Source organism: Castor canadensis, chromosome 2, assembly GCF_047511655.1.
Source record: "Castor canadensis chromosome 2, mCasCan1.hap1v2, whole genome shotgun sequence".
NCBI classification, from domain to species: domain Eukaryota; kingdom Metazoa; phylum Chordata; class Mammalia; order Rodentia; family Castoridae; genus Castor; species Castor canadensis.
In genome coordinates this window covers 191,884,831-191,911,965 of record NC_133387.1, presented here as the reverse complement: position 1 = coordinate 191,911,965, position 27,135 = coordinate 191,884,831, and the positions used below count along the sequence as shown (strand labels likewise).

At 34.9% G+C, this 27,135-nt stretch overlaps 1 protein-coding gene across 3 annotated transcripts in view; it reads left to right on the top strand.

The window, feature by feature from the left end:
* The window catches only part of Ddx10 (DEAD-box helicase 10), a 341,323-nt gene that overhangs the window by 34,831 nt on the left and 279,357 nt on the right, over positions 1–27,135 (top strand). For all 3 annotated transcript variants that reach the window (XM_074066768.1, XM_074066769.1, XM_074066767.1), the window contains 4 exons: positions 2,121–2,222; positions 10,705–10,792; positions 13,770–13,858; positions 16,689–17,157. In XM_074066768.1, the coding sequence (XP_073922869.1) occupies positions 2,121–2,222; positions 10,705–10,792; positions 13,770–13,858; positions 16,689–17,157 (748 nt within the window). The remainder of the gene's footprint in view (positions 1–2,120; positions 2,223–10,704; positions 10,793–13,769; positions 13,859–16,688; positions 17,158–27,135) is intronic.

Sequence of the window (27,135 nt, the reverse complement as noted above, 5' to 3'; positions counted from 1 at the left end):
CAGGCTTAAGTAAACTTAAGCTTAGAATTTTTCTTAGTATTTCAGTGTCTGGCATATAGTGGCCTTAAAATTTTATGATAAATGAGTTAACTAGAAGAAAACTTAACATTATGATGTGTTTTACTTCCTATTTTTGTGAACCTGTTGCATACAAGGATGGTTATATACTTTTTCTTATTATTGGAGTTTTATCTTATGTATGGGTTGAATTCTAATGATAACATTTAAAGTAAAAATTGTCCTTGAGTCTTCAAAATAAAGTACAATTGCCATTTCTCAGTAAGACGTTAAAGCCAGTTTCCCCCTTCAGTTTTCAATGATAAAATTGTACTGCAAGATAGTGTTACTGAATATAGGGTCATACAATGTCTTCTAAAAGTAGGCTTTAATGTACCTTTTTTTAGTAGTCCTTTCTGCTGACCATTTGTGTATTCTAACTTTGGACCTTCTCTTAATTTAGTTCTTATTTTACTAAGTTAGCTTTGTATTGTTTGGTTCCTACTCATTTAGTCATGCTATTCTCTTTTGGAATACCTTAGGTTTTTCATTTCTGTCTATTGTCAAGACCTGTGTGAAACTTCAGCTTTTGTTATCTGTGCTGTCCTTTGGCACTGACTTACTTAACATTCTGTGACTATTCTCCTGAATCTCTTGCTTGTGTGTTTTTTTCTTTCCTAGTCAACTTGAGTGATAAATCACTGAAGACAGGAATTTTCATTTTTTATATCTTTGTGTTCAATTTATGCCTGATGTATTATTTCTTAGTAAACAGTTTATTTGGTTAGTTATAAAAATACACTCCACATATTTTATATCATGAATCTTAGAGTGCTTTAAGATGTTTTCTTTTGAGTATTTAGAAATAATTCCCCAAATACCTCATTTGATTTGGTTTTACTGCTTCTACACCACTAATTGATACTATACTATCTGTAAACTGCATGCAAATAGCACAGGAAGCTTCAGCAATTACAGGAAGCCTTATGGCCCATATCAGCACAAATTTCTGAAGGTGTGGCATGAAATAAGATTTTTATTTTTATTTTTTTTTTGTGAGGGAAGAGAAGTTAACATGGTTGGAGGCAAGTGTTGTACCTGAACAGAGATCCTTTTCTTTATACTTAGGATTCTGAGCAGTTTTATTTCAGAGGTTTTAGTAACAATTCCCAGGAATATGAATTAGTTTCATTAATATATTAGGGTGCTACATTTATTAAATAATTAATTTTATTATAATTCTCTAATGGATTGAGTGAAAAATTGTCTCCTTGCTATATGGGTAGGGACCTGTTTAAGAGATAACCTTTAGTGCTGGGTGTGATGGTACACTCCTGTAAGCTAAGCACTCAGAAGGCTGAGGCAGGAGGATATTGAGCTTGATACCATCCTGTGCTACATTGTGAGTTCAAGGCCTGGGCTACATAGTAAGACTAAGTCAAGAACAACAGCTACAAAAAACATTTAATTGGGTTTCTTTCTTAGGAGCTAGCTCTTCTATTGAAGTATTTCCTTAAAGTAATTAGGAATTATAACTAGTGATGGAAATTTGGTAGATCCCTAGTTTTCTTTTGACCCAGATTAAAAGCTGGTGTTTCTTTTATATATATAGATATTTACATATATCTCTATCTATCTATCTATATTTATCTTAAGAGAAATAGCATTCAGGGATTACTCCTAAATATCAACTCATTTAACATTTTCATCAACATTGTAAGGAAGATGTTGTTACCCATTTTACAGATGAGACATTAAGACACAGAGTAGAATAGTAATTTGCACAGGGTCATTGAGCTACTAAGTCAAGCTCAAGCAATCTCCTTGAGAGTCTGCTATTTAATCCCTATACCAGACAATGCCACGTGTTTGTGTAATCATTTAATTTGGTATGCATTGTTAGGTAATTTAGGTTGTTTCTATTTTATGGAATTAGGACTTGCATGTGACAAATACTTTTTTGTGTCAAGTTTGAATAATAGATGAACTTGATTCCATATTATATACTCCTCATACTGTTAAAATGTAAACTGCAGATTATGGTTTTTTTTTGTGTGAGTGTGTGTTCAGGAAGGTTTTTTTCAGATTATGTTGATATTAGTGTTTTCTTTTTCTTTCTTTAGGTACAAAGAGGGTGGTGAAGCTTTATTAATTTTGCTTCCCTCAGAAGAACAAAGGATGATACAGCAGCTTCTCCTGAAGAAAGTGCCTGTGAAGGAAATCAAGTAAGAGCTACAGATTTTTATGTTATTGTTAGGAGAGTGAGGGCATGAAGTCATTAAATTGGTTATTGCCTAGCTTGTTTCCTTCCTTCCCTAATCCATTCAGCTGTCTAGTTTGTAATTTAGAGAAAAGAGACTTTGTTTATTTTTTAGAAGACTTAGGTTCACAGAGAGTTCCCATATATTCCCTGCCCACACACACATACATAGCCTCCCCCAATATCATATCCTCTAACAGATTGGTGCATTTGTTACAGTTTTTGAACCTACATTGACACATGAATATCACCCAGAGTCTGTAGTTTACACAAGGATTTCTCTTGTTGTTGTATATTCTTTAGGTTTGTTCAAATGTGTAATAATATGCTCTATCCGCTAACCTCTGGTAACCACTGTTCTTTTTAATGTCTGCATAGTTTTGCCTTTTCCAAAATGTCATATAGTTGGTGTCATAGCGTTTCCTGATTGGCTTTGTTCACTTAGTAATATGCATTTAAACTTTCTCCAGGTCTTTTCATGTCTTGACAGCTCATTTCTTTTTAGTGCTGAGTAATGTTCCATTGTCTGGATGTAACAGTTTGTTTTATCCATTCATCTACTATTGATGAATATACATCTTGATATACTATATACTATAGTATGTCTTCCAGTTTTTGCAGTTATGAATAAACATCCATGTACAGGTTTTTTTGTGTACACATAATTTTTTAGCTCCTTTGAGTAAATAGTAAGGAGCATGGTAGCTGGATTGTTTGGTGAGAATATGTTGGGTTTTGTAAGAAAATGTAAAATTGCCTTCTGAAGAGAGCTGTACCATTTGCATACCTATTAACAATGAATGAGAATTCCTCTTGGACCACGTCTTTGTCAGCATTTTGGGTTGTGAGTATTTCACATTTTGGCCATCTAATATGTGTGTAGTGGTATCTCATTGTTCTCATTTGCATTTTCCTGATTACACGGGATTTGGAGTATCTTTTCATATGCAATTTCATTTACTTACTGTTTATTTTTTGAGGGGAGATGTCTATTAAGGTCTTTGGCCCAATTTTTAAATTGGGCTGTTTGTCTTGAATTTTAGGAGTTCTTTGTATATTTTTGGATAGCAGTCTTTTTTTTTTTTTTTTTTAATTATTCATATGTGCATACAAGGCTTGGGTCATTTTTCCCCCCTACCCCCACCCCCTCCCTTACCACCCACCCTACCTCCTCCCTCTCTCCCCCACCCCCTCAATACCCAGCAGAAACTATTTTGCCCTTATCTCTAATTTTGTTGAAGAGAGAGTATAAGCAATAATAGGAAGGAACAAGGGTTTTTGCTAGTTGAGATAAGGATAGCTACACAGGGAGTTGAATCACATTAATTTCCTGTGCGTGTGTGTTACCTTCTAGGTTAATTCTTTTTGATCTAACCTTTTCTCTAGTTCCTGGTCCCCTTCTCCTGTTGGCCTCAGTTGCCTTTAAGGTATCTGCTTTAGTTTCTCTGCATTGAGGGCAACAAATGCTAGCTAATTTTTTAGGTGTCTTACCTATTCTCATATCTTCCTTGTGTGCACTCGCTTTTATCTTGTGATCAAAATCCAATCCCCTTGTTGTGTTTGCCCTTGATCTAATGTCCGCATATGAGGGAGAACATACGATCTTTGGTCTTTTGGGCCAGGCTAACCTCACTCAGAATGATGTTCTCCAATTCCATCCATTTACCAGCGAATGATAACATTTTGTTCTTCTTCATGGCTGCATAAAATTCCATTGTGTATAAATACCACATTTTCTTGATCCATTCGTCAGTGGTGGGGCATCTTGGCTGTTTCCATAACTTGGCTATTGTGAATAGTGCTGCAATAAACGTGGGTGTGCAGGTGCCTCTGGAGTAACCTGTGTCACAGTCTTTTGGGTATCCTCAAGAGTGTTATTACTGGGTTAAATGGTAGATCAATGTTTAGCTTTTTAAGTAGCCTCCAAATTTTTTTCCAGAGTGGTTGTACTAGTTTACATTCCCACCAACAGTGTAAGAGGGTTCCTTTTTCCCTGCATCCTTGCCAACACCTGTTGTTGATGATGTTGCTAACGATGGCTATTCTAACAGGGGTGAGGTGGAATCTTAGTGTGGTTTTAGTTTGCATTTCCTTTATTGGATGGCAGTCTTTCTATCAGGTGTCTTTTGCAAATACTTTTTCCATTCTATAGCTGCCTTCACAATACTCTTCACATTGTCTTTCATAGAGCAGATGTTCCTAATTTTTTTTCTCTCTCACTTTCTGAAATTTTTGTTTTTAGTCCATCACCTTTAAACTGAGCCTCCCACAAAGTCTTAGGGTATTGACAGACTGTAGATAAGTTCTTTGCCGCAACATAGATGAATGGCTTCAGTCCAGTTTCTTCCAGAGTCCTTGTTTCCATCTGAAACCCCAGGAGCAGTCTTTTCTGTCTGCATTCCTGTCATCTACATTCGGTATTCTGGTATTCCATATCAGAATCACCCCTTAAGCTCTACTTATAGCATTTTAGGTTTTCTCTTTATAGGAGTTTAGGTTTTCTCTAGCCTGCATCTCCACACTTTTCCAAATTCTTTCCACCATCCAATTCCAAAGGCTCTGAACCATATTATAAGGTAGTCATAGCAACCCACCCTACTTCTGGTACCAATTTTCTGGTTTAGTTAGGTTTTTGTTGCTGTGACTAACACCTGAGAGATCCAGCTTAAAAGGAAAAATAATATTTATTTTGGCTTATTGTTTCAGTCCATCATCATAAGGAGGGTATAGGAGAGCTGAGCAGCTCATTTATGGTGGGCAGGAAAGGGCTGGGGGTAGGGAGAGAGAGAGAGAGAAAGAATGCCTCACTCAGTGTTCCTAGTTTTAATAAAGTCTAGTTGATGAATTCTTTCATGAATGTAGGCCTTTGTTGTTTCCAAAGTCACTGCCATACATACCCAAGGCCATCTAGATTTTCTCATATGTTCTGTTCTAGGAATTTTATACTTTTGTGTTTTACATTTACATCTATAATCCATATTGAGTTAGTTATTGTGAAAGGTCTTTTTTCCATACACACTTTAGAATTACTTCATTGATACCCACAAAATAACTTGATGGGCTTTTGATTGGGATTACATTGTATCTGTAGGTTATGTGGGAGAACTAATACCTAGACAATATTGAATCTCCCTCATCATGGACTAGTTCTCCATTGATTTAGTTATTATTTGAGTTCTTTCATGAGAGTTTTATGGTTTTCTTCATCGAGATCTCATACATACTTTGTTAGATTCATACTTTATTTCATTTTTTTCTGGTGCTTATGTAAATGGTACTGTATTAATTTTGATTTCCACTTATTCACTGATGAAAATAGGAAAACTATAGGCTTTCGTACATTAACTTTGAATTCTGAGACATTTTCATAATTGTTATTAGTTGCAAGAACATTTTTATCCATTCTTTTGGATTTTCTGTGTGGATCATTGCCATTTGAAAACAGTACAGTTTGTTCTTTCCTAATTAGTATGCCTTTGACTTCCTTTCTGCATTAGGACCTTAAGTAAGATGTTGATAAGCAGTGGTGAGGGGGGCATCTCTGCCTTGCTCTTGATCTTAGTGGGAAAGTTTCCAGTTTCTCATTTATATTAAGGATGATGTTAGTTGTAGGTTTTTTTTTTTTTTTTATATAGATACTCTTTACCATGTTTAAAGCAGTTCTCCTTTATTCCTAGTTTGGTGACTTTTAAAAAATTACAAATTGGTGTCGGATTTTGTCAAATACTTTTTGAATCTATTAATATGATCATGTAATTTTTTTCTTTCTAAGCTTGTTGATGTGATGAATTACATTGACCTTTTTTTGTTTGAATGTTGAACCAGACTTGCATATCTAGGATAAATTCTACTTTGTTGTGATACAAAATTATTTTTATCCATTGGATTGTCTTTGCTAATTTATGAGAATTTTTGCATCTGTGTTTTCGAGAGATACTGGTCTGTAATTCCCTCCCACCTCCCATTATGTGTTTGCATGTTTTTGGATATTAGGGATATTAGAGCCTCATGGAATGAGTTAGGAAGCATTCCCTCTGATTTTATATTGTGAAAGAGAATGACAGAGAATTGATAGAATTCATTCTTTAAGTGTTTGGTAGAGTTTTAGTGACCATGTGTGGGTTTGGCACTTTCTGTTTTGGAAGATTATCGATTCAATTTCTTTAATAGTTTTAAGCCTATTCAGAATGCTGCTTGTGTAGAGTTTTGGAAGATTGTATCTTTCAAGGAATATATCCGTTTCATCTGGGTTATCAAATTTGTGGATATAGACTAATTTATGGTGTTCCTTTATTATCCTTTTAAGTGTATGAAATGGTAAAGGTCCTCTTTCATTTCTAATAATAATTTATGCCTTTTTTTCCTCCTTCTGGTCAGAGGCTTATTGTGGTGTAGTTTTCTTCTTAAAAATCAAACAAGCAGAAAGTCTCAAAACTTTATCAAAGAACCAGCTTCTTGATTTCATTGATTACCCCCCCTTCCTGTATTGCTTTCCTTTTTTTCAGTTCCGTTTATTTCTGCTCTTTCATTCATTTTTTAAAATACTTTGGACTCAATCTTCTCTTTTTCAAGTTTGTTGAGTAAGCAACAGAATGTTTTTAGCCATTTATTATTATATACATGCAGTGCTATGAAATTCCCCCTAAGCAGTTTTTGCTGCTTTCCACAAATTTTAGTAAGTTGTACTTTCATTTTGATTCAGTTGAAAACATTAAAAAATAATTCTTTTGAGATTCCTTCTTTGACCTTTGTGTTATTTAAAAGTGTTTTTTTTTTTTTAAATCACGTATTTTGGGATTTTCTGGTTATCTTTCTGTTTCTAATTTCTAGTTTGTGATCTAGAGCAGACACTGTATGATTTATGTTCAATTTTTTGAGGTATGTTTAATGACTGTGATTATGTTCAGTCTTGGTGAATGTTCCACATGTGCGTGAAGATGTGTATTTTGTGGTAAATAAAGTCATGTATAGATGTCCATTATATCCAGTTGATTGATGGGGCTGTTGAGTTCATCTCTGTCCTTACTGACTTTGCCTGCTGGATTTATTTCAGATTGAGGGGTGTTGTAGCCTCCTTTCTTCTTGCTATTGTATCAGTTTAGTTTCACGTGGTTTTCTTTGTTGCTAGGGAATGTGTAAACATGTTAAGGCTTATCATGTCTTCTTGGACAATCATGCTATGCCATTTATCCTTGATAATGTTCCTTGTTTTAAAATCCTTTGTGTTGGAAGTTAAGAAGTGATTATCTACTTCAGTTTTCCTTTTGTTAGTGTTAGGGTATATTTTTCTTCAACATTTACCTTTTTTTTTTTTTTGGTGGTGCTGGAGACCAAACCCCATGGATTTGCACATGCTATATTACTGAACTATACTTCCAGACCTCTAACCATTTACTTTTGAGTGTCTTTACATGTAATAGACAACATAAAATTGGCTTTTTGGGTTTGATCCACTTTTGCAGTGTCTTTTAACTGGTATACTACACTTGATCCTCATAGTGATTATTGATATAGTTGGTTAATATCTACAATATTTGTTACTGTTTTCCACTTGTTGCTCTTGTTCTTTATTCCTGTTTTTGTCTTTGTCTACTTTTTTGTGGTTTTGAGCATTTGGTTCCATATTCTCTCCTTAAGGTATGAGTTATATTTGAAGTTTTTTATTAGTGCTTGCCCTGAGTTTCAGAAATACACATTTGTAAGTAATCTAAACCTTCTTCCAAATAACACTAATACCACTTTGCAAGTAATGTGAACATCTTAAAATCTTAATTCCTCCCTCCCTGTCATTCATTCACTTATATATAAGCACATGCACACACACAGTATACGTAAAAATGTAATCAAACATATTGTTGCTACTTTGATAAGACTTACCTGTTTGATTAAGAAAACTAGGGACTGGTAGAGTGGCTCAAGTAGTAGAGTGCTTGTCTAGTAAGGTATAAATCCCTGAATTCAAAAAGAAAAACGTTTTATCATTACTTATTCATTAGTTTTCTTCTTTCTAAAGAACTTTTTAACATGTCTTTCACAACAGCTCTATTCGACATAAATTTGCTTAGTTTTTGTTTGTTCAAAAAAGTATTTTTCTCCTTTTCTTTTGAAGGCTAATTTTATAGGATATAGAGTTCTAGGTTGGTGATTTGTTCTTTCCCTGTATGAAAGCTTCTGCTATCTTTGGAATCTTCAGTGTACTTTAGTTTCCAAGCTGCTCCTGAAAGGTTATGAATAATTTTGATGTGTTAGTCAGCTTGCCATAGCTATGACATAATACCTGAGATAATCAACTGAGGAGGAGGAAAGATTTGTTTTGGTTCAAAGGTTTAAGTCCAGAGTTGCTTGATCCTTGTTGCCAGCAATGATGAGGCAGGAACAACAAGTTAAATACTTCCAAGATAAAATGGTACTGGGTAAAATCCCTGTGCTAAATGAGAGGACTAGGGGAAGAGAAAGGGTCAGACCAAAGCAACACTGAAACCTAGCAGGGCAAACATTAATCCTATAGCCCTGTGTCTGATGGCTAGTTCATGTTATGGTATAAAGTAAACTCCAAAAGGCTTGGGTAAGCCTGACTCTGAGGCCTTGACAACTGCATCTCACATGGCCACTGTATTGGACATAAATGGCCGTTCTTCTGGGACAACTATGCTTGATGCCTGAGGCTTCAGTAGGTATTCAAAGTAGATACTCAATTTTTTTGCATTGCTACCTTTCTGGCGTCTCTATCGCACCTTCAAGAAACCAGCATCAAGTGGATAATACTAAGGTCTGCTGCTGACCAGAGCTGTACCTGGGCTGCTTGAACCATGGCTGCAGCAGCCTTTCAGTGCTTTGATGGTTGAAAATGGAAAAATTAATTCTTGGAAAATAGTTCCCAAGGTGGCCTTGTGTCAACAGGGTACCCTGGGACTCTCAAATGAATACTTATACCTTTGACCCTTGATGGTGGTATCCTGACATGCTGTTAGGCATCTTTCCTGTTGTCCCGCCTTCTTTTTAAGGGTATTAATCTCCTCTCTCTCTTTCGCAGGAAGAGGTGCTTAACATGTTACTTAGTGTTTTAAATTTCCAGTCTAATTTCAGCATATCCACTCTGATTAGGTAGGATGTTTGCTCTGTTTTGTCTTTTAGTATGCCTTGAACTTTTTCTTACTATCTGGGCATGATGTTGGTCATGCTTTTCTCCCCAGGCATTGGTTCCCGCAGTGGTTTCCACTCATGAGTCTGTTCCACTAAGCCATTACTTTGTCAGTTTATGTCTCTGTTTCTCCTATCTGGAGGACTGCAGTTTGCTCTATGGTCTTATGCTTCTAACAAATCCACTTTGAGTTAGTTTTTCGGTGTGTTTAGCTGTATACTTGTTAAGGTGGAGTGGTGGTACTAGAAATTGGAAGTCTGAATTTTTTTTTAAATGTTTTGTTTATACAAATTTTTAGAATACTAGTGGAACTCACAGGAGAACTTATTAATGTAAAGAACCATTGAGGGTTAAAAGAATGAAACCTTCTGAATGAAATTATTTTGTGGGTTATTTGTTCATTTCAAGGGATCATGATGTAATCTCATTGAGGATGTGTAGATTGAGCTTTTGTAGAATCCATCAGCATCTAACTTGTATTGAGGTCATTGCAAAGTCCTGGCTTGATTTGCCTAAAAGTAATATGGATGTGGTTAGGTAGGGGAGGACTGGTTGAGGATGTAAAAGAGATAAATTGGTCATAAGTTGAATTTTTGAGGCTGAGTTCTTTTAAAATCTTTGTATATTTTGAAATTTTCTATAATAAATAAAAGGAAAAACAACTTCATCCACCACCACCCATCACCACTTTGGATTTGGAGGAACAAAGTATTTCAGTCTAAAATCAGGGAAACAAGTGGAATGTCTTATGAAATGCAGACCCTTGTAAGAATGTCATTGTTTCCTAAAGCCTACCTGGGCAAAGTTTTAAGTAATGCTTCTGTTACAGTATCCCTAATTTCTAAATGGTAAATCAATGTTTACATTTCTTGACTATCTGTTTATTATTTGAAATTGATTTTATTATATTTGATTGAAAATGGAAATATTTATAAAAATGGCAAGAAATTTTATTATCCTATTTCATTAAGCTGTCTCTTATGGAAGGCTATCTTAAAGCTTTATAGAGTTAAGACGTAATCAGTGCTAATTGTGGTGTTAATCCAGGTATCCTTCATTCACTCAGCATAGGGTGTTCAGAGAAACTGTCTTGTCATTTCTTTCTTCCTGTGTTATTCATAATATGCAGGAGAGTCAGATTTAGGTCTAGTGTAAATTTTAGTCTAATTTGGGTCATAGATGAGAAATAATGTTAAGTATTAAAAAATAATACTTAAGTAAATAGAAAAATGATACATTATGTTTATAGTTTCTAAAATTGAGATTTCATAGTTTAACCATTGTCTTTTATTTTGTTGTTAAAAAGAATCAATCCAGAAAAACTCATAGATGTCCAGAAAAAATTGGAATCCTTTTTAGCGCAAGACCAAGATTTAAAAGAAAGAGCTCAAAGGGTAAGTTTGAATTGACCTCCCCCCCCACCCCGTTTTAAAGACTATAATACATAATGAAGTTAAATTTAATCATTTTCTACTTCTTTGTTGCATGGTCATGCCTTAAATATTCAAGCAGTATAAGTTTTATGTAAGTCTAGATTATTCCTTACAATTTCAAAAAGGTTTTGTTTTTTTTTTAATAGTAACCTGTATATACTCTTACCAGAGACACACAGAAAATCTTTAGAATGCTTTCTAGATGTCTAATCATCTGATAACTAGTATATTTGATAGCTTAATTTTTTATTCAGTAAAGTTGCAGTAAGTCCTGATTTTACTTTGTGAGATTAGTATTTTCTTACTAGGTTAAATTTCTAGAAGACATAGAACACTTTTCAAGTTACCTTCAGGAATGAGGTTTTATTCTGTAAATTTTATTCTGTGGTACATTGTTTCAAATTGTTTTCCTGGACTTAAAAGTCAAAAAAAAGATTCTTTATTTGCTAAATTGACAAATTATATCTATTATGTCATATTGTACATGATGTTTTGAAATGTATATGCATTCTGGAATGGCTAAGTCAAACTAATTAACATATGCATTTCTTTAATTTTGAGGTAAGAGATGTCAATGAAACTTACTTTTTTAGCTAATAGTGTCTAGCTGTTGATTCTTTGGAAAAGGAAGATGTGAAATGCTTTTGCATTGTGCTTTCCAGTCTATTCAATGTATAGTTTTTGAATTAACAGATGACTCCCTGTTATGAAGCACTGTATTTTCACCTACCTTGTATTGTAGTGACAAGGACTTTGCTTCTCCTATCACACAACAACAGTGAGCTAGGGAGTTAGGGATTCAGAGGCTAGATTCTATTTCAGCAGGTAGATGAAGGGTAAGGGCACCAAGTTGTGGGAGTAGCCCAGGCAGAAAAACATTCACTTAGACAAGGCTTTTATTTTACAGTTTTAAAAATAAATGGACAGTCTCAGCAGAGAAGTAAATTTTATTTAAAAATCACCGTTTCTGTTCCATGCTCAATTTTATATTTTAGCAAATTACCACTGCTGTGCTTAAAATAACATGACAAAAGACTAGAGGAATTTGATTACTATATGCCAGGCACTTATGAAGTGACTGTTTTTACATGCACAGTGTGAATGTTTCTAACTTATAAGGTAGATGGTATTGATTTGACTTTACAGATGAGTAAATGATAGCTTAAGAAAATTTTAAAAATGGGCTAGGGTCATCTAGCTATTTTTTTTTTTTTTTTTTAAATGGCAGTCCTAGCCAAAGAATAACCCCAGAAGCTTGGAAAAGGCAAGGAAGCATCTTCCTCTGGAGCCTTCAGAGGAAACAAACCTGCCAACACCTTGATTTTGACTTTTTAATCTCCCAAACCATGAGAAAATAAATTTCTGTTGGTAAAACTGTCCCCTGATCCTTCCCCGCTAAATTCCAAACTATGAGAGAACCAAATACTGAGCTATGAAAAGTTGGACTTCTATAAACTTGCTTCACCTGCAATCCAGTGAAAAGGATCTTTGAACAAATTAATGATTTTCCTTTTTTTTTTCTTAGTATTGAGAATACAGGTATTTGTGTGCATGTTTTTTCTAGCAACAGTTCTTCAAGTTAGGAGTTAAAAGTCTTCACTTAGAACCTTAGAGAATAGCACAGAAATTTTAAAAAGTACATGAATTCTGATAATGTGACACATTTTATGATTAGAAGGTCATTTAGTGATCAGTTAGGAAATAAGAAACGTTTGAAGGATGATTGTTTCACTGGTTTGTGCCTACATCAAATGAGTCTTCCAGAACAAAGATTATAGAATAGTGCGTTAAAATAAATGATGTGATTTATTGTGTGTCATGCATGGTTTAGCAGCAGGCTACCTAGTTTCATAGAAGTGATTTTCTAGCTTTTGATTATAATCTGGATATAACAAAAATAGTAAGTACCTGGGGTGACTTCTTGTGGATGGACATAGGGGAAAAATACCCTTGAATTGGTGCCATTGATTGTTTGTCATCCTATGGAGACAAAGAAAATGGTTTAGAAATAAGTTGGATAAAAAAGATTAGTGTAGAGCTAAAAGAAAGCATGAAGAAACAGAAAGAACTAAATAACTCTTTTCAAAACTTATTTTTAAAATGAAAATATTTGCTTAGATGTATTTCATTAACTTTATTTCACAAACTGACAGGATCAGAATCCTGGTTATTTTCTGGTTTATAAAACTTTGGCATGAATATAGTTTTTTTTTCAGTACTAGGGTTTGGACTCAGGGCTGGGTAAGGTGCTGAGCCACGCCCAGCCCATGTTTTCTTTTTAAGCAAAAATGGAAGAAAAAATTTCCAGATTGATAGTAAGTTATTTGAAATTATAGTAAAAAAGGTAAAGCTTTAGTAAACTTTTTTTTTTCTGGTCATAATCTAATTTCACTTACTATAGTAAAATTTTATTTTGTTGAAATTAACTATCTTTTGATTATTGTACTAATATAATCAAGAACTAGGTATTGGCACTTAACTGTATTTCAGAAGATATACTAGTTATATCACTTTTTTCGTTGCCATAACACAAGGTGTAATTACTGTCTTTTCAATAGATGAGAAAGTGGCCATTTAGAAAAAGAAGAAATTTGCTCAGGTATTAGATATGAAGTTCAACATAGATCCCCTATCTGTCTACAATGTCTTGTTTTTCCTGGTTGTACCTTATTGTAGTTAAATATTAACTTCTAGCATAGCTTTTGTGGAAGGCAATGTTCTGTGTTGAGTTGGTTTGATGAAACCAAATGCATATTCTTTTCTAGTATTACAGTTGTACAAGTTAAATTTTCTTTTGTGTATATGTGCAGAATGGAGATATGCTGACCTATTTTGTGTTTTTTTCATTGCTGTTGAATTTATCCCTTTGCTTACTTTTGTATTTTGTTCTAGCTTCATTTTTCATCTATATTGTGCTTTTCAATCTTTTATGTTGTAGTGTTTTGTCTCCTACATACGTTCAGTATATCTTATGAAGGATAAAGAAGTATTTGATGTGAGCAAGTTACCTATTCCTGAATATGCACGGTAAGTATTCATAATGTAGTTGTAATAGTGAATCTTCAAAGTTAGGGAATTTATTCCCAGCCTGGTTCTCTGAGGGTCATAGTTTAAACCATTCAGTTTTACCTTAAAAAAATCTGTTAAAGAGAACTTTCTCAAAAGAAGAAATTCAGATGGCCAAAAAACACATGAAAAAATGCTCACCATCTTTAGCAATAAAGGAAATGCAAATTAAAACCACACTAAGATTCCACCTCATCCCTGTTAGAATAGCCATCATTAGCAACATCACCAACAACAGGTGTTGGCGAGGATGCGGGGGAAAAAAGAACCCTCTTACACTGTTGGTGGGAATATAAACTAGTACACCACTCTGAAAAAAAATTTGGAGGCTACTTAAAAAGCTAAACATTGATCTACCATATGATCCAGCAATACCTCTCTTAGGGATATACCCAAAAGACTGTGACACAGGTTACTCCAGAGGCACCTGCACACCCATGTTTATTGCAGCACTATTCACAATAGCCAAGTTATGCAAACAGCCAAGAGGCCCAACTACTGACAAATGGATCAAGAAAATGTGGTATCTATACACAATGGAATTTTATGCAGCCATGAAGAAGAACGAAATGTTATCATTCGCTGGTAAATGGATGGAATTGGAGATCAGCATCCTGAGTGGTTGCACTAGCTTGCATGCCCACCAGCAGTGTACAAGGGTTCCTTTTCCCCCACATCCTCGCCAACACCTGTTGTTGGTGTTTTTGATGATGGCTATTCGAATAGGGGTGAGGTGGAATCTTAGTGTGGTTTTAATTTGCATTTCCTTTATGGCTAGAGATGGTGAGCATTTTTTCATGTGTTTTTGGCCATTTGAATTTCTTGTTTTGAGAAAGTTCTATTTAGTTCAGTTGCCCATTTTTTTTATTGGTTCATTGATTTTGGGAGAATTTAGTTTTTTAAGTTCCCTGTATATTCTAGTTACCAGATGTATAGCTGGCAAATATTTTCTCCCACTCTGTGGATGGTCTCTTCAGTTTAGAGACCATTTCTTTTGTTGTGCAGAAGCTTTTTAGATTTTATGTAGTCCCATTTGTCCATTCTTTCTCTTAGTTGCTGAGCTGCTGGGGTTCTGCTGAGGAAGTCCTTGCCTATACCTATTACTTCCATAGTACTCCTTTCTCTTTCCTGAACTAACTTCAGAGTTTCGGGTCTGATATTATGGTACTTGATCCATTTTGAGTTCATACTAGTATAGGGTGAAAAACATGGATCTAGTTTCAGTTTTTTGAAGATGAATAACCACTTTTCCCAGCAACATTTGTTGAAGAGGCTATCTTTTCTTCATTGTATGTTTTTGGCGCTTTTGTCAAAAATAAGGTGGGCATAGCTGTGTGTGGATTCGTATCCAGGTCCTGTATTCTGTTTCACTGGTCTTCTTATCTGTTTTTGTGCCAGTACTATACTAATAAAGGTCTTAAATCATTTACTAAGGAAACATTTTGAGTGCTTAATATTGTAGGTCAGTGTTAAAACTATACATGTATTTATATACTCTTATCTTCAAGGAACTCTCAAAAGTTTTTGTAGCCAAGAAAACGTAAATGTAAGTCCTACCTATTAAGAGAAAACCTTTGATGGTTACGAGTTGTTTATCCTCACCCCTATTTCAATGACAGTAATAATGATGACAGCAAGTTGTCAGTTCTTGCCTGTTTACTTTAACAGCATTATATCTGGAACTACCTGTGTATAATAACACTATGAGGTAGGCGTTCTTTTTTTATTTTGTCATTTTTTGGGGGAGGTTGGGGGGGTTTTACTCTGTAATTCCAGATGGCCTCAAATTCACGATTCTCCTTAATTCAGCCTCTTGAATGATGGAATTGCAAGCATGTATTACCATGCCTGACTGAAGTAGGCATTCTATCCTATTTTGCAAATAGGAAAACACAGGTCTAGGGAGATTAAATAACATTCCTGAGATCATACAGCTAGGAAGTGACAGGGCCAGAATTTGATCCTCACAGTTTTGTTTCTGAGTTTGTGCTTTTCAATACTACATCTCTCAGTTTCTGATATAAATCATGTTATACACGAAGAGAGCAGTGGATCCATACTATGACATTAGCTGTTTACTAAAGCAGTCCTTTCTTTAAGGTTATATTTCTAATCTACCAGTGGGAATTTAGTGAAAGCTGTTAGCTTTGATTCTAGCAGGGAACACCTGATCTTAAATTGAGTCTTCATCTTAGATGAAGAAAATAAGAGTTTATTTTTTTTGATCTAAATATAAAAACTCATATTTATAGCAATGATTGTGTCTTTTTTTTTTTTTCAGAAGAAGGGAAGAATAAGCTCTAGTTTATTCTTTGCAGAGAACTGGATTTTGTCCTTTTCATGACCATGTCTTCTCATTTGATTTAGTAGCTTACATTTTACAGAATACTTTCATATAATTAGTTAATTGGATCTTCAAAACAACTTTGCGTTAGACTTGGCAGGTATTATTATTATATGTTGTGAAGAAGCTGAGGCTGAGAGTTGAAGTAGAAACTGGGTCTAGTACTTGAACTGTGATCATCTTGTTTCTATTTCAGAGCTCTTTTTTTTTATACCATATTAACTCTTGAAGTAAAGCCAGGTTTCTAAAATGTTTTTGGAAAGGTATTTAGTACATTTTGGCTTGCTTTTGCAATCATCTAAGCTGTTTGTATTCATGTGTTTTGGGAATATTTTCTTTAAGAAAAGCTTTAAAGATAAATCTCTGCTCTTGAGAAACTGTTCCATAGTACCATAAACATACCATCAGTGTAATGAGACAATTATTTTCATTTGTCTGCTTTTTAAGGTCTCTTGGTCTTGCTGTGGCACCAAGAATAAGATTTCTTCAGAAAATGGAGAAACAGCCTACCAAAGAATTGGTAAAAAGCCAAGCCAATGAAGTAACTAAGCCCAGGGCTCCCTCCCTCACCAATGATGAAGTGGAAGAGTTTAGAGCCTATTTCAGTGAGAAAATGTCCATCCTGCAGAAAGGTGGGAAAAGAGCAGAAGAGACAGAGTACAGACTGAATAATGGTATTAGTGATGAAGAACAAGAAGAAGAGGAGGAGGATGAAGAAATGGAAGAGAAACTGGGTAAAGAAAGATGGTCTCAGACTGAATCTGTCACCAACACTAATGAAACACAGAAAGTTAAGGAGGTTCCTGTGCAGCTTTTGGACAGAGATGATGATGAAGACGATGGAGCTGATGCTGATTTCCTTACAGTGAAGCGGCGTGATGTGTTTGGATTGGATCTTGAGAATAAAGCAGTACAGGTAAGTTTACATCTAATGGAGGGTCTTCTGATATGTTTTCTTACTGTGTGCTAGTTGCCTTTGGGGAGCTCATGAAAAATAAGGACCAATAGAAACTTAGAATGACTATCTTGCAGTGAAGTCTTTCCCCTCTGTATATTTAAGCAATATAAATGCTGAAGAATTTTTACATTTTCTATAACTTCAGGAACTATTAGAGGTTGTCAACTATAATCTTATTTGCTTACTTGTGTTAAGTTTTGAAAGTAAGCAGAGTCATGATTATGAAATGAAGGGGGACAGTGAGGTTCATTGTTTATGGTGTGAGGATTGTTTATTGTGAGTCTTAACATATTGCTTTGATGGATTAAGTTGTTGTAATTAATTATAATTACTTAAACCATCCTAAACATGAAATTTACTTTTAATGAGATATTTGCATTGTGAGCAAGCCAGTATTTTAAATAGAAATTGAACACTTTTTTTTTTGGCAGCACTGGTGTTTGAACTCAGGGCTTCATGCTTACTCAGCAGCACTTTACTGCTTGAGCCATGCCTCTGGCCCTGAATACTTCTTTTTAAAGACCACTTATGAAGGGTTATTTAAAAGTTTTATATAGATTCTTTTTCTATAGATGTCTTCTAGGAGAAATAAGAGAGATAACTCAGATAAAGCACCTGTTTCTTAGTATACCTATAGATGTACAGTAAATGTATTTCTGTTTCCCTTCCCTTATTCTTTTTCTTACATTGTATCCCTTTATTCTTAATTATCTCTTGAAAGAATTGAGTGAAAAATGCAGCTTGTCACTTATTCTTTATACAGTATATTTATTAAATATCCTGACTTACATCAGGAAATACATTAGATTTTGGAACAATGAAACTTAGAAAAGTTTCTTTAAGTAAAGATGAAAACACTAGCAGAACATGCTTATTGAGCACTTACCGTGTTACGTGTGGAGGCATTTTCTGAAAGTGTATCATTTGGTCCTTGACCTATTCTGTGCAATAGGAGCTATTATATCTCATACAGGTGAGAGAGAAAAGTCTGTGGTACAATCCTGTCCTGTCTCATTCTGCTTCAAATGAAGCCACTTTAAGTCTGCAGTGAAGTCTCCTTTAAAATAAGTGAAATAATAAGAAGAAGTTAATTTTGTTTTAAGTTATTTAGTCAGTAGGCTGGTTGATCTTGATTATTAGCTTTATTGGAGTGAGAGACACCTAGGAGATTTAGTAAAGCACTCCTCTGAGTGTGCCTATGAAGATGTTTACAGAGAGGATTAAGTAAAGGGGAAGACCTGTGCTGAGTGTGGATGGCACATCCCATAGTCTGAAGCCCTGGATTGAATAAAAGGGGTAAAGGGAGAAAGCTGGCTAATGAGGAATTCTGTCTCTCTGCTTCTTGGCTGCCATGTGGTGAGCTGCTCTTCTTTACCACATCCTCCCTGGCCATGATTGAAACTGTAAGGCAACATATATCTCTCCTTCCTTAAGTTGTGTTGCTCAAGTATTTTGTCTCTGTGACAAAAGTCTGACACATGGTAGTTAAAATTATTTTGTATATCTCTTGGGAAATATGAGTATAATTAAAGGAATAAGCTAGAGTTAAGATTGTGAAGGAATAATATAATTTTGTTATAACATGTGAATTGTTCACATTGTTACTATTATTTTTTGTGGTACTGGGTTTGAACTCAGGACCTACACTTTAAGCCACTCCACCAGCCTTTTTTTTGTGATGGGTTTTTTCAAAATAGGATTTCTCGAACTATTTGCCCAGGCTGGCTTTGGACTGCGATCCTCCTGATCTCTGCCTCCTGTAATCTCCTAGGATTACAGGTGTGAGCTACTGGCACCCATTTAACTTTTTTGGCAGCAGTAGGGTTTGAACTCAGGGCCTTTTACTTGCTAGGCAGATGGTCTACCACTTGAGCTACTCTGCCAGCCCAGTTGTTCACATTATTACTAGAGCATGTTTTGAGTATTTGTAGCTCATCTGGCATTTGAAAAAAATGCATATAACAAAATAGAATTTTGCTTTTTTCTAAAAAGGCTAATTTAGATAACTGATATAAAGTAAAATTTAATTTTTTAAAGTATACAATTTGAGTTTGACAAATATGTCATTATGTAATCATTACCTCAGGAGTAGGGCAGTTCATCATGATAAAATAGTCCCTCATCCTTTTTGTGTCAATTACTTCACCTCACCCTCAGTCCCTGATAACCACTGATTTTACTTCTGTCTTTCTGGTTTTGCATTTTTCAGAAAGATGTACAAATAGAATCATAGCGTGTAGTGGTGCATACCTGTGTAATCTCAGCTACTTGGGAGGTGGAGTGAACTCCCTAACACTGATAAGTGAGTTTGAGGTCATAATGGCTGGGGGCAGAACAAAGATGGCTAGGGCACTTGCATAGCATGCATGAGGCCCTGGGTTCACTCCACAGTATGGACAAAAAAGAAAATCATGCAGTATGTAGCATCTTGTGTCTGGCTTCTTTCACTTCTTTCACTTACTATACTGTTCCTACATGTATCAGTAGTTTATTCTTTTTAATTGTTGAGTACTATTTCATCATTTGAATGTACCTAAGTTTTATTTATCTATTTATTTATTAAAGCAAGGCTTTTGTATATTACCTAAGTTTGTTTTATTTCTTCCTTTCTTTCTTTCTTTATGCAAGACTTTTGTATATTGTCCAGGCTGGCCTCAAACTTTCAGTCCTGCCTCACTCTTTCAAGTGCTGGGAGATTGTAGGTGTTTGCCAACATGTCTGCCTGTACCTAGTTTTTTTTTTTTTTGTGAAAATTACTTTTCTTTTTCATTTCTGTAGGGTGTTGTATCTACCAGTGCAATGAAGGCTAAGTGTATGTTTAACTTGAAGAAACTCCCTAGTTGATTTCCAGTGGGCTCTTTCAGTTTGTGTTCCTCCTATCAATATGTGGGAGTTTGATTCTTCAAAATTCAACAGCACATAACATTTCTAGTCTTTAAATTTCAGCTATTCTAGTAGGTATGTAGGCATTTTCCTAGTTTCCTAATGGTAGACATCTTTGCATGTGCTTCTTTTTTTGCCATCTATATATCTTCTTTGGTGAAATGGCTGTTCAAATCTTCTGCTTTTCTTTTAAAATATTGTATTGCTTGTCTTGTTGAGTTTTAAGAGTTCTTTGTATATTCTCGATGTATATCCCTTAATAGATGGTGTTTCACTAGTATTTTCTCCCTATCTATGACTTGTTTTCACTTGTGTCTTGCAAAGAGCACAAACAATAAATGTTGAAGAATTTAATTACCTTTTCTTTTGTAATTTATAAATGTCTCATGTCTGGTAAGTCTGTGGTTAATTCAAGGTTATGAAGATTTTCTACTGTGTTTTCTTTTGGAAGTTTTACAGTTTTAGTATTTATACTTGGACTAGTATCTACTTCAACCTAATTGTATATGATTCTAGGTAAAGGTCAGGGTTCACTTTTTTTTGTATATGTATATTCATTTGATCTAGTACTATTCATTGAGAATATGCTGTTTCCACTGAATTACCTTGACTCTTGAAAGTCAGTTTACTATATATATGTGTGGGTTTCATTGTGAGGTCAGTTTTGCTCTATCTATCCTTTCATCAGTAACGCCTGTCTTGATTATAGTAGCCATATAGTAGATCTTAAATAAGTGTTCTAATTCTGTATCTCTGCCTCCCCGAACAAAAAAAAACACAAAAAAACAAAAAAAACTTTTGGCTATTTTTGGATTACTAGGTTTTCATGACCTTTTGAATCAACTAGTCAATTTGTACAAAAAGCCTCCTGGCATCTTCATTGATGTTATGTTGAATTTATAAATCTATTTGTAGACAATTGATATCTTAACATGGGATCTTTTAATCACATGAATATGACAGATCTTTTCATTTATTTAGGTCTGTAATGCCTTGTGGTATTGTTTTGTAACTTTAAGCACACATACCGTACACATATTTTGTTGGATTTATCTCTTAGAATATTGAAATTTTTTGATGCTATAATAAATGTGTACCATAAATGTGTACATTTAAAGTTTCCATTTCCAGTTCTTTGTTGCCAGTGTATAGAAATATAATTTGTTTTTGTATACCAATTCTAAACTGACCTGTTTTTGTTCTGTTGACTTGATTTCTTCTCTGTAGCTGACTAAGCCATCTTTATTTGCAAACACCTAAATTACTTTCTTTATCACCATCTGTGTGCCTTTTATTTCATTTTCTTGTCTGATTATACTGATTAGGATCGCTAAAATAGCAGTGGTAAAAGTACATATCCATGTTACTCTTGAACTTAGAGAAGGGGAAGCATTCATTCTTTGACCATTACATCTGTTATTAGCTGCCAGTTTTTTGTCCCCCATGACCCCACAGATAACTTTATCAGATTGGGAAAAATTCCAATCCATTCCTAGCTCATTTAGTGTTTTTCTTTTAAAAATCATAAATGGATGGTGAATTTTGTCACATGCTTTTTCTGCAACTATTAAAGTGATCATGTGGTAAGCCTTAGTCTGTTAATAGGATGCATTAACTTATTTTTTTCCTAATCTTGAACCTCTTTAAATTCCTTGAAAAACCTCAATTAGGTATGACTTGTTTTCCTTTTTCTATATGCAGGATTCCGTCTGCTAATAGATATTTTGTTAGTGATCTTTGTTTCTATTGTCATGAGGAAAATTGCTTTGTAGTTTTCTTTCTGTAATGACCTAAATGGGAATATGACATGTTTGAAAAGCTTGTGCTTTATTTTGCCAAATCATGTTACAGAGAAGTCATTGTCCCACTTTTTTTTTAACGTCAGTGTCAATTTATACAAACCGTCACTGATACTAACATGGTGTTTCTGTTTTGGATCAAGTAGTGAGAAATATCTTAATATCTGAAGTTCTTTCTTTGATTCTAATATTAATGAATACCAATCACTAGTTAGGATTTCTCTCTCAGTCTGGGTGTATATTGTGTACATACATATGTGTCTGTGTGTATGTGTGTATACATATGTATGTATTATTTTATTTTTGGTGGTATATGTGTATGTGTGTATACGTATGTATGTATTATTATTTTATTTTTGGTGGTACTGGAGTTTGAATTCAGGACCTAGGCAGATGCTTTATCACTTGAGCCATGCCCCTAGCTCTACTTTTTTACATTTTCTCTGTGTGTTTTTCTCCCATGTCCCCCCAACACCCCCCTACCCCCAATGATAAATAGTCTCTTTCATCTTTCCTGCTGACTAGCAAGGTGTTCTCAAACATTAGAGTCATTGTGTGTGTGTGTGTGTGTGTGTGTGTGTGTGTGTGTGTGTGTGTGTATATATAATTTATTTTTTGCTATCTGCTGCAGTCAAACAAGTTTCTTACGTCCAACCTTCTTGGTGGGTTCTGAATTTCACAAATGTTTCATGGAGAAAATTAATTTTGATATTTTTATTTGCTATAACATTCATAGAATTGATTTATAGGGCTTATTCTTAAAAAATCTATATCTTGAAGCTGTGTAAGGTTTACTTGATTGATTTGTAGTTATTGTAAAGGTAGTGTTGAACTCTGTATAAGCATGAACTTAAGTAATTTACTGGGTCAAAATGACAGTTGTGCCTGTCCAGATTTGGTAATTTAGGAGGTAATTGATTGCATATAATTGTAATGGTGTAAAATTCTTTTTTACTGTGTTTACATTATACCATTAAAGATTTTTAAAATATCTGCATGATTTTTTTGCTATAATAACTTTGAAATATTTGTCAGATGTGGGGAACATATCCGAGTAGTTCATAGGATTTTGAAATGCTGATCAAAGAACTTTTTTCTGTTTCTGCATATTGTCTAGGACTAACAAAACAATAGAATTGAAGTTGTTGACTCTTCAGCTGAAATAGAAATAGGCTGCTTTTTTCTTTCTTGTTTTTTTGGTTTGCTTCACCTAATCTTTTCAACTTCACCTGTTAATCTGTCTTTGAATATTTAAAGTCAATACTTCTTTGCATTCGTGTTAATATCCTTTTGATTCTTCACCATCTTTTAAAGGTGAGAGATTTGAATTTGATTCAGTACCTACAATGTCAGTCATCTTTGCATTTTAGATTTTGTTGTTGCCTTTTATATTTTATTACAATATTATAGCCATCATTCACTGGAGGTTATTTTGTCTTTTTACTGCCCATTAAAAAAAATTTTGTTGTATTCATATGTGCATACAATGTTTGGGTCATTTCTGCCCCCTTCCCCCACCCCTCCTTTACCACCCCTCTCCCTCCCTTATCCCCCCTTACCCCTTGCTACCAGGCAGAAACTATGCTCTTATCTCTAATTTTGTTGAAGAGAGAGTATAAGCAATAATAGGAAGGAACAAGGGTTTTTGCTAGTTGAGATAAGGATAGCTATACAGGGAGTTGACTCACATTAATTTCCTGTACATGTGTGTTACCTTCTAAGTTAATTCTTCTCGAACTAACCTTTTCTCTAGTTCCTGGTCCCCTTCTCCTATTGGCTTCAGTTGCTTTAAAGTATCTGCTTTAGTTTCTCTGCGTTGAGGGCAACAAATGCTATCTAGTTTTTTGGGTGTCTTACCTATCCTCATACCTCCCTCATGTGCTCTCGCTTTTATCATGTGCTCAAAGTCCAATCCCTTTGTTGTGTTTGCCCTTGATCTAATGTCCACATATGAGGGAGAACATACGATTTTTGGTCTTTTGGGCCAGGCTAACCTCACTCAGAATGATTTCTCCAATTCCATCCATTTACCAGTGAATGATAACATTTCTTCTTCTTCATGGCTGCATAAAGTTCCATTGTGTATAGCTACCACATTTTCTTAATCCATTCATCACTAGTGATGCATCTTGGCTGTTTCCATAACTTGGCTATTGTGAATAGTGCCGCAATAAACATGGGTGTGCAGGTGCCTCTGGAGTAACCTGTGTCACAGTCTTTTGGGTATATCCCCAAGAGTGGTATTGCTGGATCATATGGTAGATCAATGTTTAGCTTTTTTTAGACTTTGTGGTAAAGAGAGACCAAAGAAACCATGCACAGAATGGGAAATAATGTCATTTACACATACAAATAAGTATATTCCCTGTGGGAGACTAATAAGCACTTTCTCAGACACTGCTGCCTTTGTTTAATATTTTTGTTGCTCATGTTTTAGAATTATTTTTATAGACACCATGCCAAACACACCGGAGAATTGGTTTCATTACTTATAGTCTATCCTCTTTATCTTGATTGTCTTTTTCTTCCTTTTTTGTCTCCCTGGGAAAGGTAGAAAATTTGTAAATTGAGGCGTGGGGCCACTAGAAACACATTGGATTATAGATTACATGGAATTTGTCTAATAATCATATCCCTGATACCATAGCAATATTTATTGATGTTTAACCATAAATGAATCTTTCCTTTTAAGTACTCACATTTTTAACTTTTTACTTTTTGAAATGAGATCTCATTGTTTAGTCTGGCCTCAAACTTCTCTGCTCACTCACTCAGCATGCACCACCATGCCCACATAAGTTCTCATATATCCTGTGATAGGAAAAATAGATGATGATACCTAAAATTCCACAGAGGAAGGTTTTTTCTTTTTTCAGTACTGGGGTTTGAACTCAGGGCCCTCACCTTGAGTCATTCACTCCACCAGCCCTTTTTTGTGATGGGTTTTTTTGAGATAGGGTTTCGTGAACTGTTTGCCTGGGCTGGCTTTGAACTATGATCCTCCTGAGTAGTTAGGATGACAGGAGTGAGCCACTGCTGCCTGGTAGGAAGAAGGCTTTTAAGTGACTTTCCCCAAGGTCATAGTGGTAAAGTTGGTAATTAAACCAGTCTGCTATAACAAGTCACGAATTCTTTTTCTGTCCTGTTGGCTATCATCATTTGTGTGTAGTTTGGTTTCTGTAACTGAATAATATCGGTGGAATTGGTGTAAATAATTTTGGGCTACTTATTGTGTGCACACACTTAGAATGTAGAATGAGTATGTTGATGTCTTTGGACAGGCATGAAAAGGTAACATTTCCATTTATTTAAATTATAACATCAAGAAGCAGACTTTTATCATTATAGCATAGTTCATGGAGTATTTTTTATATTTTTGGTGTCTGTCATTGACCTGAAAAGTGATTAGCCCTGCACTGACACCACAAGTCTAGTTCACAACCACAGCTAAATGCCAACTGAATCACAATGTACATGCTGCATTTTGTAGAGCACCTGATACCGTGGAATGAATTAAGGAGAGTTCATAATTTGATGGTGTAATTAAACCATAACTAGACAAGTATAGTGCCCTGTAGAAATTAATCAGTTGTTTATAAATAGAATTAAAAATAGTTTAATCTTTTTTTCATGTGGAGTTATTAAATGAAAGTCATTATTATTTTGCTGTAGAGTTTTCTGTCTAATATTATTGGGTTTTGTCTTTCAATAGAAGAAAGATTGTGCATACTTTATTTTAAATCTTTTTATATGGTCATAATAAAATACAGTATGGTGGGGTATTTGAATGTGTATGTTTGGGTATTTGTAACATTATAAATTATGTTTAGTGAGTGAAGCTCTGGTTTGTCGCTTAGAAAACTTTTTTAATTTCTCCATCACCCTTGCCATGCTTTGGTGCTATCATTCATGAATGGGCTTTGCCCCTGCAGGTGATTACAACCACAGTTGGGATCTGAAGGTTCTTTGGCTCCCTTGGGTAGTGGGCTTTGCTGTGGTATGGATGTGTCCTTTCATGTTCTGGTGTTGCCAGTGTGATAATACGAGGCCTTGAAGAACTGATTAGGCCATTTGAATTCCTTCCTTGTGATTGGAATTGAAACTCATGAAAGAGGTTTCACATATTGGCCTGCCAGCTTGATCTTTGGCTCTAGCTTGCCCTTCCACTTTTCTGACATGAGAGGACATAGTGTTGTTTTGTCCTGTTGCCATGTGAGGATGTCTCAAGATACCTCACCAGATGGTAGCACCTACATGTTGGATTTGCCAACCTCTGGAACTGTGGAAAATATATTTCAGTTCTATAAATTACCTAGTCTCAGGTACTTTGTTATAAGCTGAACCAAATAGACTAAGACAGGTTATGTGTCTATACAGTATTCATTAACCTCTCTGCCCAACAGAACAAGGGAAGGTGAGAATTAATATGTAGGCTTCTAGTAGGAACATTGACTATACAGTGAAGTATGAGGGAAGGTAACTGTCGATGAGACTAGGTAATGCTTTGTGTTTATGCATTCTGTGCAATATCTTTCACCTGATCTACATTTAATGCTTATTTGTAGCATGGAATCGTTTTCCTTTAAGACATTTGTTGACATACTTCATCTTTAGTATCATAGGTATGAAGCTCTTCTCCTCAAAGCATTATTGTGTCTTTGGGCATTTCCCCCCAGAAAACTGTTGTTGTTTTGGTTTTCTTTCTTTTGTTTTAGCCTTGCTTGCTGGTTATTAGAATAGAGGTGACAGACATTTTTAATATACTATTGGGCAGAGAATCTGCTGGGTTTTATTTGGCATAATAAATGATTGAAAATAGTGCTATTTTGATATCGTTCTAATAAAGTCAACATGGAGATTCTTAATTGTGCATAAATTAAGCTTCAGAAGTAAGTGTCTTGGTAAACTGGGTACTATCCCTGGAATATATGAAGAAATTGCTAAGAAGTAGGCATGCATGAGAGAAAAATCATTTACTGTAATTCTGCTTAAAGCACATAAAGGATATGAAGCCATTTTTTTCAGGGATGATTGGTCTTGGTGTGATTTTCCTTCCTATTGACCTGTTCCCTCCTGACCCCTCACATTGCTAGACTCAGTGAATTGATTTTGCAGTGGCAATCATATAAGACTTGTCTGCAAATAATAACTTACTCAAGTTTGTCTTCTAAATTAAAATGGCACATTTCCTGTTACATCTTTTGGGTGATCACAGAGTAATTCTTCCACCTGCATACATTTTCATATCTACTGT